Source organism: Dermochelys coriacea, chromosome 1, assembly GCF_009764565.3.
Source record: "Dermochelys coriacea isolate rDerCor1 chromosome 1, rDerCor1.pri.v4, whole genome shotgun sequence".
Lineage (NCBI taxonomy): Eukaryota > Metazoa > Chordata > Testudines > Dermochelyidae > Dermochelys > Dermochelys coriacea.
In genome coordinates, this window is record NC_050068.2 from 307,132,539 (window position 1) to 307,147,908 (window position 15,370).

Here is a 15,370-nt window from a genome sequence, read left to right on the forward strand (position 1 = left end):
ATTGGTGTAGGTAATCCACCTCCTTGAGACATGGTAGCTATGTCGACTGAAGAATTCTTCCATCAACCTAGTGCTGTCTAGACAGGGACTTAGGTCGGCTTACCTACCCCACACAGGAGTGTGGATTTTTCACACCCCTGACAGATGTAGTTAAACTGGCCTAATATTTTAGTGTTGACCAGGCCTGAATTGCCACTTTCAAAAGAGGAAGGTATAACACACTTCTGGCTGCAAAAACAGCTGCCGCTGATGTCTTGCTGAGCATACTGTTCAGGCAGATAGGTTGAAACAATAGCACCCAGTGAGCCATCAATAAAACCTAATTATTGCCATTTAAATGGCAACACTATTAATTACCACACTACCAAGAAGATATATCCAGTAAGTATTCATTGTAGCTAGGTTTACTTTTATTGTTTATTCCCTGACAAAAACTACATTAAGATGGAGTTAAGGTTGAAAGTATATATCAAAAAGTTAAGGGTAAAAAACAACATTACAGCAATGCTGTAATTATCCCAAAACTACGTATTATCCCAAAACTAGTCAATTCAGAGTTAAGGTTACACTTAAAATAAATCTAAATCCGTTATGGTTGGAAATTTATAGTTAAGGTACTCCAGCAACTTTAACTTTGTCCTGTTGTGATGCCATGCAATAACCACATAGTTAAGATTAAGGCATTTCAGTGTTTATGGTCCCAGATTAGATTTAACTGACTTTTATAGACACAGATTTTTTTCCATATTGCCCCCGCCCAATACCATAACTGATTCATTGTGTAACCAATAACAACCATTAAGCTTCAAGCAGACAGCAAATCCACATTTGGATACTGATGGACTGGATATTTTGGGGAGACACCTGGTGGGGATTGGGACATCTCTGGGATAGAAGAGGGTGGAGGGAAAATGCAAGTAAATGAGCTTTGGAGGTAATAACAGAGTGACAGGAAGGAGTCGGGCAGCTGCAGGCGCTTGGCAGAGGAGACTGGAGCCAGGGCCAGGTAGGATATGGAGGAGACTAATAGTCAGGGTCTAATAGTGGCATTAGTGAGAGTGTAGGAAAGCAGGCTGGACAATATGTGTTTGGAGGAGTTTTGCATGAATATGCTAAGTAGCCAGACTGGTGCACAAAACAAATATGAACTGAAGATTCATTGACTGTCTAATGTAGCCATGCAGTGTGTTTTAGCTGACAGCTATGAATCACAAATATTTTAGCTATTTCCCTATTCTTTTGTATTAATCACAAACATGCTTTCAAAAGTGTTGGAACATGGGCTCTTTTCAGAAGCAGAGTATGTTGATTTAACATACCAAACAATTGTGACATTTTCAGGAAAAACAGGAAACTTTGTATGTTTTCTGCACAATTTTACTGGCTGTTTAATTTTAGGCTATGCACACAGTAGTTTTAATAACTGCAACTAAAAGATGATACTTCCATTTTCAAGATCATAAAAATATCTTATTGGATTTGGGAAACACATGATCATTATGTTCATAAATATTTTTAGTACCTCACTATACCTTAACATTGGCAATCAGGGAATATAACTCTTACTTCAGTGTGACTTGGCCATGTCCAGGCTCCATCGGACAAGAGAAGAAAAGTTTTGGCCCTATGAGTGCTTCAGGTGCACCTAAACGGGATAAGCAGGAGTTCAGCTGGTGCCAAATGGCAAGAATCCAGTCTATGATCTTGCACACTGGATCACATGGAAGGGGCACTTTACCTCTGAACTGCAAAGACAGAACAGACAAAGGGTTGACATAATTTCATACCTTTATCAGGAAGGAAAGGGGTCGGCTCTTTGGCATGTTGCCCATTGTGAAAATCAGGTACATTTCAAAATCACTAAATAAACCTCATCTAAATAATCAGGAAAAGAAAGATTAAGACGACCAAATCTTCATTGAGTATCCTGAACTGCTGCATTAAATCTTATTGCCTTAAACATATATTAAACACATTTTCATAGAAACAAAGAGCTCAAATAACTTTGTGAACATAGTCAAAGAAAAAAAAAGCTCCAGTGACCTAGAACGTGCAAGTTACACACACCACCAGACACTCACGCAAAAGAAGAAACAAAGCACAATGATATAAATAATAAAAAGTTTATGTATTCCTACAGAGAATATCCTACAGATGACTGATGCTACCGTTTAGTAGCCTCACTTTGACAAGCTGGGGCTTACACAGATTTCTAAAACATGCAGGTTCTTTTTTAAATAAATAAGAGTGATACATTTGGGAATGACATTTTTCCTAAATTAACGTTTCATGATATCTAGGCATCTGGACTTAAATAACTTGAATGTTAGTATTCCTAGTGAAAATGAAAAATCTGTGAAGGTGAAAATCCCTATGAAGCTCAGGTACTAAGATCACATGAATGCTGAACTGTCTTGTTGACTCTAGAGGGTTTATATTCAAAATGCAAAACATATGCTAATTTTAAAATGACATGCAGTAAAACACTTGGTCCTCATAGGATCACAATCTCTTCCTGGTGCTTAGAAATTAAAAATCAAAAAAATAAAATCTCCCTCCTCTTTGTTTAACAATATAGCCAAATAAAGGTATGCACTATGATTATTTTATATTGTCCCACAATATGCATCTGTGTATGGCAAAGATTTTTTGTTTTCAAACTGTAGGTAAGATTGGACTCTTGGCACTACCAAGTAATTAGGAAAATATTTTCCACCAGTTTAATTCATTTTAGTCACAACATGTAGCTAAAGTAGACAGATTCTTTACTATGTTATGCATAAGGCTGTAAGAAAATCACAGGCTACGATTTTGTTGAGGTAAACTGCTACTTTCAACATTCGCCACAACTTTTTTGCAATGCCACTAGCTCAAATATGGCCCAGACTCCCCTCTATCATAACCTGATAGGGGCAGTGACAGTGGTGGACAAGGAAGATGATGGAGCCTGGCCAAGGTCGCCCTGCTTCTTTTGGACCAAAAAAAAAAAATTACAACTGAGCTAGAGAAGTGTGGTTAAGTGAGTCTTGATGGTTCAGAAGATTGGTTATCTACTTTCATTTGGATCAACATGACTGGATATGAGGAAGAATGTCTTCTTATTCTATCATGAGAATCTGTACTCAGGATAAATTCTGTGAAGACCCTCTGGTCAGATGGGTTTTTCTCATGTGGACTAGCTCTTTGCAAAGGGGCTGACACCAATGAGGACTAAGCGCTCATGTTCGCCTCAACATTGATTTCCTTTTGTAGTGGATTGGCTCTGGAAACAAAGACTAACACCACAGTAGTTTTCCTCTTTGGATCCTGCCCACTTATGGATCCTTTAATACTTGGTACTACAGTGGAGGACTTGTTGCTCTTCCCTGCAGACTTGCCTAGATCTGAGATTTGTTTGAACTTTGTACTCACTCACTCAGTTCTGGGTGGTTTTGCTGACAATGCTTCTTGTAATAAAATTGCTTGAAGTCTGTTTTATCTCCTTTTTTTTGCTCACATTATAAAAGTCAAGCAAACTGAGCATTCTGATGTTGAGTGTCCCTCATCCAAACATGCCAGGCATCTGGAACATTCGTCGGTGCTAGAAACACTACTGGACACGACACACAACTTTTAAAACCAGGCTTTCTAGCCTTTGGTTCCGCTATCTCAAAACCAAAGATTTACAACTAACTTAAATAAATTTGTTAGTCTCTAAGGTGCCACAAGTACTCCTTTATTTTAAACTAATACTATTTAACAAACTACTAATTCTAGCTATAAAATTATTAACTAGCTAATAAGGTACAGAGCCATAAGCTCCCTGGAGGATTTCCTGATCTGTTCAGCTGGTCACAGTTGGAAGGAACTGAGGTGGCTGGAGCGCCATGTCTCTTTTGTACCCTTGCCCTGGAACATTCAACATTCACTGACGGGAGAGGTGAGGGAGGCATGTAACCGTTCCAATAGCTACTTCTAACTAGGGTTCTACTGTTCAGTGGCACCAATTGGAGCATCTCATGGATGGGAATATGCATAGGACACTTAAAGAAGAAACACAAAATATTTTAATTAGAATATCCTGCTGTGGTGCCTCATGGGAGTTGTAGTTTGGTTTCCCTATGTCCCCATTGTCTTCGATGGGCTGGCACCCCAGCTAGACTACATCTCCCGTGATATACCACAGCCAGAGACTGAAGATGCAAATGGCTTCCTCACCATGAAGAGAGATCACAGAGCATCATGAGAGATGCAGTCCAACCAAGGAGCTCAGTCTATAGAAGAAATTGGGAGCAATGAAGTATCATGGAAGCATTTCCAAATTGAAATTATTTTTTTTGCTAAAACATTTTATTTTTTTAATATCTCACTGAAAAGTCAAAATTGTTCCCCTTATCTATCTTGTATCTACCTTAAGGTTTTAAACTTAAGGTAGATAGTGCAAGCTGTGCTTAAAAGAGAATTAATTGATCATGGTCATCCCTAGAAGGCAGCTTCAGTGTGTTATTCATCTGAAGACTAACTGAAATCAATTTTGTTTTCTGTACAAATAGTTTAACATATTTATGTACAAATAGAAACAGAAGTTGGGAACAACAATGCGGAAAAAATATCTTTAAAAAGTTATTTTATTTTATCTTATCTAACTATTATTTAGGAGGACTCAAAAGTGACAGTTCCACAAAGTGACATAATATAAATATATTTATGACAGTTTGCTACTATTAAAATTAATTTAATTCTGTAGCTTTGTTTCCCAATGTACTGCTGCTATTCTTTCTTGCAGTGCATTTACCCTGGAGATCCATTTTGTTCATGCTCTAGGGATGCTTTTATTGAAAATCAAGAGGCATTTCATGCAGAAACGATGGCGATAGAGCATGGAACCTGGAAGACCCAAAATAGATATTTCAACCAAGACATACCTTTTGTTTTGAGGCAGTAGATAAAAAGGAATTATTTTTGTGAGAAAGAACCTTTTCTTCTAAATCTAACTACTATACAACTCTGTGATCCAAAACTATATTTGCAGCAAACATTTGCAAATTCCTGTAAAGGTATTGGGTAAAATGCTGACCCACTGAAGACAGTGACAAAACTCCCATTGACTTCAATGGGACCAGAATTTTAACCACTGACCAATTCAAACTGGAACAGGTACAGAGAAGGGCTACTAGGATGATCTGAGGAATGGAAAACTTGTCTTATGAAAGGAGACTCAAGGAGCTTGGCTTGTTTAGCCTAACCAAAAGAAGGCTGAGGGGAGATATGATTGCTCTCTATAAATATATCAGAGGGATAAATACCGGAGAGGGAGAGGAATTATTTAAGACCAGTACCAATGTGGACACAAGAACAAATGGGTATAAACTGGCCACCAGGAAGTTTAGATTTGAAATTAGACGAAGGTTTCTAACCATCAGAGGAGTGAAGTTTTGGAATAGCTGTCCAAGGGAAGTAGTGGGGGCAAAAGATCTATCTGGCTTTAAGATTAAACTCGATAAGTTTATGGAGGAGATGATATGATGGGATAATGTGATTTTGGTAATTAATTGATCTTTAAATATTCATGGTATATAGGCCTAATCCCCTGAGATGGGATATTAGATGGGTGGGATCTGAGTTACCCAGGAAAGAATTTTCTGTAGTATCTGGCTGGTGAATCTTGCCCATATGCTCACGGTTTAGCTGATCGCCATATTTGGGGTCGGGAAGGAATTTTCCTCCAGGGCAGATTGGAAGAGGCCCTGGAAGTTTTTTACCTTCCTCTGTAGCATGGGGCACGGGTCACTTGAGGGAGGATTCTCTACTCCTTGAAGTCTTTAAACCACGATTTGAGGACTTCAATAGCTCAGACATAGGTGAGGTTTTTCGGAGGAGTGGGTGGGTGAGATTCTGTGGCCTGCATTGTGCAGGAGGTCAGACTAGGTGATCAGAATGGTCTCTTCTGACCTTAGTATCTATGAATCTATGATTTGAACAGATCTGTACCAGATGCTTGATTTGAACTCATTTTCTAAAACAGAATATTAGAAAAAATTCAGATTGCTAGAAACTGAAAAGCATATTAACAATTTGCTTTCATTAACAGTTATGCACACTGTCATACAGCATTAATTTATGATTCTATACTTTTAAAGCTAGAGACAACTAACAATGGCCTGAATCTCACAAACCGCAGTCTTCACACAAAATGAGCAGTGCATACCCAACTCTCAAATGCACCATCCGTGCACTAAAGATCACTGCTATGTCAGGAGCCAAGCTGCCAAGGAGATGACCAGTGACCAGATCCCCAGAGTCAGAGATGACCAGTGACCAGATCCTCCAGAAGTCAGAAGCAGATGGAGAGCCTTTTAGAAGTAGATTCTGGCAGGCTACTGGTAGTCACAGGCCAGCTAAACTCTTCAGGTTTTGTTGCTTGCTGAAAAAGGGATTAGAACCCTTGGTTTCTAATATTGTTGAGGCTAAGAGTTCTGTGCTGAGTAGTACTGAGCTCCCTTGAAGCCAACTGATGAGGTAAAAGTTGTCTAAGAAAGGTCTTTCCGTTCCCTTCCCTCCAAAGGAGGGACTAAAGGAGCAAGACACGGGTCCAGAGGAATGTGGTATGGCCTTTCTTTCCTTCACTCTCTGTACTATGGCCTCCTCCTGCTCCCCAAACAAGTTGTCTCCAGTGTAAAACCAGTCCTAGAGCTTTCTTCAGGTATAATCTGGAAACCTGCAGCCAAGCCAATTAACAGGCATCCAATCCTAAAGGCTGTTTTATGAAAGAGGGTTTAACACTAACCACTATGTGGTTTAGGAACCTATGTCCCATTTTCAAAATTGATTGAGACACTTTGGGCCAGATTTTTAAAGGTATTCAGGCACCTAAAGATGCAGACAGGTGCCTTTAAAAATCTGGCCTTTAGGAGCTTAAGTCACTCTTGAAAATAGGATTTAAGAGCCTCTTAACATTTTACCCCTTGTCTTTACTCTCTGTGTAAATATAATCTTCATCATCAATGGCAGACATGAAGGGGAAAATACACTACTAAATTTTAATCCACAGACCAAAAAAATCACAGAAATTCACGTATTAAAGTAAATTCTAAGAGTTCCGTTGCACTGTAAAAATAAACAATTGACACAGAAAAAAGAATTTGAAAGGAATTAGTCTTTTGAAATAAGTAATTTGAGGAAATTCACAATGGACAGTGAAATTATTTAAGGCTTCTCAGGCAGTTTTAAGCACAAGTGGATTTAGCAAGTACGGCATCCCACAAGCACCACTTTTAGCATCAGAATGATTTGTCTAATTTAAAAAGTTATATAAATATTGTCTCTATCTAGGAACTTAACTGATCCTCATCACAGCATCTCAGCACCTCATAATCATTAATAGATTTTATCTTCAAAACACCTCTCTGAGGGAGAGAGGTATTATTCCCATTTAACAGGTAAAGGGAAATCAGGCACAGGGGTAAGACTGGTGATTTAACCAAGATCATTCAGAAAGCCTGTAGCTGAAACAGGAATTGAATAATAGGTCTTCTGAATTCCCTATCTTTTCCACTAATTGAACAACAGATCATCTTTTCTACTCTGTTGGCAACCTGTTCTTCTTCAGGCTATCCAAGGTTATCTTCCTTTGCAGATGTTCTGACCAAGCTCCCATCCCAAACCCCCATATTTCTCAACTCTGCAATGGCTGCCATCTTGTTAGTATTATCTGTTACCAAATAGCTATCAAAGAATTCCACAACTCTGCTCCTGCCTATCTCTGCCCTTATTCCCACCTGCTTCTTAATACTCAATTTTTTCTCCTCCTCTTGTGTCCTTTTCCTACTCATGTATATCTTACTGCATACTGCCTTTCAGCCCAGAACGAACTTCCAATTTATAGAATCATAGATTCTTAGGACTGGAAAATGACCTCAAGAGGTCACTGAGTCCAGTCCCCTGCACTCATGGCAGGACCAAGTATTATCTAGACCAGCGGTTCTCAAGCTTTAGCAACTCGAGGACCCCCATTTTGATTTAAAAATTTTGGGGACCTCCCACGCCCCCCCTGCTCAGCCCCCACTCCATCCCTTCCCCCAAGGGCCCCACCCCTTCCACACCTCTTCCCACCCCCTACTCACACCATCCCCCCTGCCTCCATCGCTCGTTGTCCTCCACCCTCACTCACTTTCACCAGACTGGGCAGGGGGTTGGGGTGCAGGAGATGCCAGGTGTGGGGGTGAGGGGTGTGGGCTCTGGGAGGGAATCTGGGTGCAGGAGGGGGCTCTGGGCTGGGATAGGGGGTTGGGGTACAGAAGGAAGTGCAAGGTGCAGGCTCTGGGAGGGAGTCTGGGTGCGGGAGAGGACTGGGGCATGGGGTTGGCGGGCAGGAGGGGGTGAGGAGTATGGGCTCCAGCTGAGAAGTGCTTACCTCAGGCGGCCACAGACAACGGGAGTTGTGGAGTCGGTGCTCAGGGCGGGGGCAGCATGCAGATACCCCCTGCGCCCCTGATGTGCCGGCCGCTTCCGGGAGCCCTGCCTTAGCTCTGCTGAACTTTTAGAGCCTAAAAATCTCCCTGCTTGGCTTCAGTAGCCTCCGGGAGAGAGAGAGAGGAGGAGTAGTTGAGAGAGGGGGAGGACTTGATCAGCAGAGCCCACAGACCCCCTGGAGTACCCTCAAGGACCCCCAGGGGTCCGCAGACCCCAGTTTGAGAAAAGCTGATCTAGACCATCCCTGACAAGTTTTTGTCTAACCTGCTCTTAAAAATCTCCAGTGATGCAGATTCCACAACCTCCCTAGGCAATTTATTCCAGTGTTCAACAACCCCGACAGTTAGGAAGTTTTTCCTAATGTCCAATCTAAACAGCTCTTGTTGCAATTTAAGCCTATTGCTTCTTGTGCTATCCTCAGAGGTTAAGGAGAACAATTATTCTCCCTCCTCCTTGTAACAACCTTTTATATACTTGAAAACTGTTATGTCCTCTCTCAGTCTTCTCTTCTCCAGACTAAACAAACCCATTTTTTCCCTATCTTCCCTCAGAGGTCATGATTTCTAAACCTTTAATAATTTGTGTTGCTCTCAAATTTGTCCACATCTTTCCTGAAATATAGCACCCTGAACTGGACACAGTACTCCAGCTGAGGCCTAATTAGCATGGAGTAGAGAGGAAGAATTATTTTTTTCTGTCTTGCTTACAACACTCCTGCCGATACACCCCAGAATGATAACTTTTTTTTTCAATGTATGCTAAGCCCTTCCTTTTCTCCAAATTGCTTCTGAAAACCCTTTTGTTCTCTTAAGCCTAGCAGAGATACACAGGACACTTAACTGTATCAGACCCACTTACATCTTTAGATTGTACACTCTCTGGGACAAGACTTCTATTTTTCCTTAATATTCTATTACCATGTACAGTTACAGGATTACAAACACCTTCAAAGAGACCTTTTTCATGTAGATATTTTCAAACAAAAGGTAACTATCTTTACTACTGTCTGTGCCAGTCCAGTGTCTTTATGACAATCAAGTGAGGTCATGCTAATTAACTAACAAGTATATTTATAGACATGGTACATTTATCCTTCAAACTGATTTTTGTTTGTTTGTAATGTTCTGTAACATTGTTATTTTAGTGTAGTTTTTAGTGTGGAATAGTTATGATATTGTATGCTCACAAGTTTTCGAAATGAAAGGGTCACTTTTTCTGAACAATTCACTATGTGCCTGGCTATTCTTTCAGCAATAGCACTGCAGACTTTCTTCTGAACAAAATACTGTAGCCAATTTCAGTATTTCTTACCTTATTTATAACTTTCCTTCTTAAAAACCTTTGAAGCAAGCCATGGATTGGTTCCCCATCCCACCTTAGTTGAACCCAGCGGAAATGTTGCTGAACCAACAAGTCAGAGCCTTGGAGACGAGACTTTGCAATTGTCCCCATTAGAAAGCAGTTCTCATGAAAGTAATATGCATCAGGCAAACCATTTGCTAAAAATGAACCAAAAGACATTTTACTGCAATAATCAAAGCTTTCCTACAATCTACGTAAGTGATTATTAAAAGCAAGCAGCATTATATTTGTTTCTAATAAATGCAATTAAATTACAAATAAAAAATAACTAACATTTCTCACATATAGTTGAGAACAGATAGTTTGAAATTATATATAAAACCAACAAAACTATAGAATCTTAATCCTCAAAATAAACTCTCCACACATTATTATATTAAACCTGTATTATTATAAAAAAATATTTCTCTACTCAACTTTGTTTTTAATACCTTTTTGAAAAGTGCAAGGATTTTCAGAACCACGATTCTCAAGAGGTGCCAGAAAATCTCCCAGTAAATCAAATAATGAAGCTTTTTCCAGATTCTCTAAAATCACAATGGTTTTCTTGCTCACAGAAAGCTGTTTCACTGGGACCAGACAAGCTGTAACAAAAAGAACCCTTTAATATCTACTTGTGCAAATTACTTTTTATTTACAAATATTATATTTAGCATTAGCATGCTGCTTGAGAAACTTTTTTTTATTTTTGCCTTTTAAAATTATGGGGAAAATAGTACAAATTGAATGGATTATGCAACATTTAGTGTTCAAAAACTAAATGGAAATACCAAACAGCAGGGGAAGAAAATCATACTTTATAGTAAGAAAAGAATGTTTTTTGAAATTATTATATAAAGAAAGAATCCTAAAATGGATACCATTTCATCTTCACATTTACTACTAACTTCAGTATCCTAATACAATGATCCCTGCTTCTGAGGTAGAGAAGAAAAGATGGCGAGCCAAGAAGATCTCCGGGAATGTGCTTGTTCCTACTCGTTCTGGCACACCGTAAAGCTTACACCAATATACAAGGCAGTGATGTAATGATCATTCCAGATTCATAAGACACTTTTTTCCCCCTACATTGTGTTAGCTTGCCTTCCCTGAACTGATTCATGGGGACACTACCCACTCCGCATTCTAATTTCTCCTCAAGACTCACCTCTTATGTGATGCTTATAGGAAACCAGCCAATTAATGACAGCTAGGTTGAGGCATAGTTGGGGATAGTTGCCTCTTTATCTATAATGTCCAAAAAATTGCAAATGTATATAAGAATTGTATACATGTGATTATATTCCACCCTCCATCTTGCCTAATCTTGGTTTGCCATTTGTTTTCTTAGACCAAAAACTCTTCAGGGCAGAGATGTCCATGTCTCTCTCTCTCTCTCTCTCTCTATGCATGGTACCTACCAGAATGGTACCATACTCTGACTGAGGCATCTGTGTGCCATTGCAATATAAAAATAAAACAACAAATTGTCTAAGATTGGATTTCAGCTGCCATTGTGTTATCTACTGACCCAATGTTGTTAGATCATTTGGAGGTTTCTCACAATCTTTAGTCTTTAAATAACTGTGTCAAGCACAATTTTGCTACTTCATTGTTTTTTTTTCTTTTCAGATCATTAGTAAATATATTAAAATCAAATCAGTCCTAGTACAGGTCCTTGGAACTTTCTACTATTAACCTATTTCCATGTCAAAAATTAACCATTTATCCCTTAACTTTATACTTCATCGCTTAAACAGCTGCTAATACATGACACTAGGGATCATAGGCTCTAAAGGCATATCTGTTCTTTACAGGCCCCTATTATGTGCCACATGGCTAGTCTTTTGGCTATGCATTTTTAACTAGCTTCCACATTCCTAAACTGCCTTTCCTAAAGTTGGGATGATCCCTCCTATGAACTAAGTTTCTTCTAAGTTGCGTGGCCATGCAGCTACCTATTTAGTGCTACGCAGGCGCTCAGGGCTGAGGTGGGGAGAGGTGCCTCTTCCCAAGCCCTAGACCTGCCATGGTGCCCCTCCCTCTTCCCCAGCTCCAACCCAGCCTGGCTCCAAACCTGCTGCGGCCAGGGGACAGGCAGCCTCCCCCAGCCTGGACCCAAACCTGTTGCAGCCAGGGGACAGGCGCTTCTCCCCACCAGCCCAGGTGCTGCTGCGGGGAAAGAGCAGGAGGGGAACCCTCTCTCCCCACTGTAGCCCCAGGTAGCCCCACTGCACCCCAAACCCCTCATTCCCAGCCCCATTCTAGAGCCCACACCCCCAGCTGGAGCTCTCACCCCCTGCACCCCAACCCTGAACCCCACATCCCCAGCCCCACCCCAGAGTCTGCATCCCCAGCCAGAGCCCTCATTGTCTCCCACACCCACCAACCCTCTGCCTGAGCCCCTCATCCCCGGCCCCACCTCCGAGCCCACATCCCAACCCTCTACCCCAACCCTGAGTCCCCTTCCACACTCTGAACACTTCGGCCCCACCCTGCCACATGAATTTTGTAATGTGAATCAATCACATAACACACATCACACATGTGTCACACATCACCTCCATACTGATGCACCTAGCAAAATATATTCTGCACATGGGTGGGAAAAATTAGAGGGAACACTGAGTATGAGGACAGTGTATGTGACTTAACCTTAACATCAATCATAACTTGAAATTTTTCTCCTCTGATATATTCTGTGTTTTCAAATGTACTTGTTTATCACCTTCACAACATTATCCACTTAAGATATTGCATTGATTCCACCTCTGTTCAAATCTGCATGGCTTAATCACTTCTCACTGCAACTGCTTTCTTTATAGCTTTTCTGAATCCTAGCTCTTCAGGGTGAGGCATGTGTGGAAGGTTTCTATCCATAACCACATCATCCCCAACCTCAAACAATTCCACTGGCTCCCCAATAACATCAAGCTTCAGTTCAAAATTGTCCCCTTGTTTTAAAACTCCATAAACTCACTCCACCCAACAGCACAGGTCAAGTCTCTCTCTAATCCCCAACCCACTTACTCCAACCTCCTCTGCCTCTCCATGCAATCTGATCATGGTTGGCACAAGTCTCATCTTTCTTTGCAGTTGCTGCACTGTGAGATAGCATTTCTGTATCTCCAATTCAGCATCACTCCTCTTTGTGTGTTAAACTCTACTGTATTATTTGTAGTGACTTTGTAAAATGCTTTTGAATACTATTTACATAGGTGTGGGAACTAAGGGTGCGGGGGGTGCTGCAGCACCCCCAGGTTTTATGTGGGACTCTGCTTCTGCCCTCCTCCCCCACCACGCAGGGTCCCTGCTGCCGGCCCTGCTCTGGGGGCTCTGCTCCTGGAATCCTGGCTGCAAGCCCTGCACCCTGGGGCTCTGCTCCTGGACCCGTGCCCGCCTCCAGCTGTGGCCCCAGCGTCGGCTCCCTTACCTCTGTCTAGGTCCCCCCTCCTTGAGACACAGCCCTGCTCCTGGCCCCAGCTCGGGTGGGGCATAGACAGGTGTAAGAGGGCTGGCTTTCAGCACCCCACTTATAATGGTGTTCCACCATGACTGATTATTTATATGAAAGACATTATATAAAAATACCTTATGTATTTTACTGCATAATGTAAAACCAACTATCCTTTTGTACAACAATAAAAATGTATTTTCTATGAGGACAAAATTTACAAATTATATCAATTTATTAAATTTACGGTTCTCACATTTATATTTTACGAGTTTTGATAAGAGCTATGATGCTGCTCAGAAATTATCTGACACTGTGTCCATGGCAATTAAGGCACTGGTTCTTACCTTTATGTATAATTATTCACGTGGGTTATTGGGAATAACTTCATACATAAGAGCATGATCCCATACTCAAATCCTGAACTGCATTCATGACAAAATTTCAATTAGGTATGAGCATAAGAACATAGAACATAAGAACAGCCATACTGGGTCAGACCTAAGGTCCATCTAGCCCAGTATCCTGTCTGCCGACAGTGAGCAATGCCAGGTGCCCTAGAGGGAATGAACAGAACAGGTAATCATCAAGTGATCCATCCCATCACGTATTCCCAGCTTCTGGCAAACAGAGGCTAAGAACACCATCCCTGTACATCCTGGCTAATAGCCATCGAGGGACCTATCCTTCATAAATTTATTTAGCTCTTTTTTGAACACTGTTATAGTCTTGGCCTTACAGCATCCTCTGGCAAGGAGTTCCACAGGTTGACTGCCTGTTGTGTGAAAAAATACTTCCGTTTGTTTGTTTTAAACCTGCTGCCTATTAATTTCATTTGGTGACTGCTAGTTCTTGTGTTATGAGGAGGAGTAAATAACACTTCCTTATTTACTTTCTCCACACCAGTCATGATTTTATAGACCTCTATCATATCCCCCCTTAGTCATCCCTTTTCCAAGCTGAAAAGTCCCAGTCTTACACATCTCTGCTCATATGGCGGCTGTTCCATACCCCTAAATAATTTTTGTTGCCCTTTTCTGAACCTTTTCAAATTCCAATATACCTTTTTTGAGATGAGGCGATCACATCTGCATGCAGTATACAAGATGTGGGTGTACCATGGATTTATATAGAGGCAATATATTTTCTGTCTTACTATCTATTCCTTTCTTAATGATTCCCAATATTCTGTTCACTTTTTTGACTACCAGAGAATGAAGCACAAATGAAAAATCACAAAAAAACCCTGTGTATTTTAAAACAAAGGCCCTGCTTAAAAATTCTGCTTCTGCTTGTCTGTATGAGTTCTCAAAATTTCTCATCCCAATAAGAAACTCAAGAACCCATCCTCAGCTATTACTTATTTTATTTTTTTAAATAAAGTGATAATGGGCCAGATTCCCAGACTGGGTAAATCATCACAGCTCTGTCAATATAAATATAAAAAAGCCCATTAAAATGCATTATTATGCTAGCACTTAAATCAGAAAAAAAAAGTTACCTGTTTCATGTCAATTTTATTTATTTTAGAACCCTATCTTGTTAAATTTTGTCAGTGACAGTAGCAACCAGCAGTTTGCCCCAGTCTCATCAATAATATAGAATCATAGACTTTAAGGTCAGAAGGGACCATTATGATCGTCTAGTCTGACCTCCTGCACAACACAGGCCACAGAATCTCACCCACCCATTCCTGTAACAAACCTCTCACCTATGTCTGAGCTACTGAAGTCCTCAATTCATGGTTTAAAGACTTCAAGGAGCAGAGAATCCTCCAGCAAATGACCCGTGCCCCACGCTGCAGAGAAAGGCGAAAAAACCCCAGGGCCTCTGCCAATCTGCCCTGGAGTAAAATTCCTTCCCGACCCCATATATGGCGATCAGCTAAACCAGGGGTCTCAAACTCAAATGACCACGAGGGCCACATGAGGACTAGTACATTGGCCCGAGGGCCGCACCTCTGACCCCCACCCCACTGCCCCGCTCCCATGCCAGCCCTTCCCTGATATCCCCACCCCAACTACACCCCCTCCCTGCCCCCAGGGGGTGCAGGAAGGTGCAGGGTGCAGCAGGGAGCTCGGGGTAGGGGGCTGGGGTGCAGGAGGGGCTCGGGGTGCAGCAGGG

General features: G+C 41.2%; 1 protein-coding gene across 1 annotated transcript in view; it reads right to left on the bottom strand.

The window, feature by feature from the left end:
- Nucleotides 1-15,370, bottom strand: part of CTTNBP2 (cortactin binding protein 2) — a 187,461-nt gene that overhangs the window by 28,137 nt on the left and 143,954 nt on the right. The window contains 3 exon segments of the mRNA XM_038387405.2: nucleotides 1,567-1,745; nucleotides 9,763-9,950; nucleotides 10,245-10,397. Of these exon segments, the coding sequence (XP_038243333.1) occupies nucleotides 1,567-1,745; nucleotides 9,763-9,950; nucleotides 10,245-10,397 (520 nt within the window).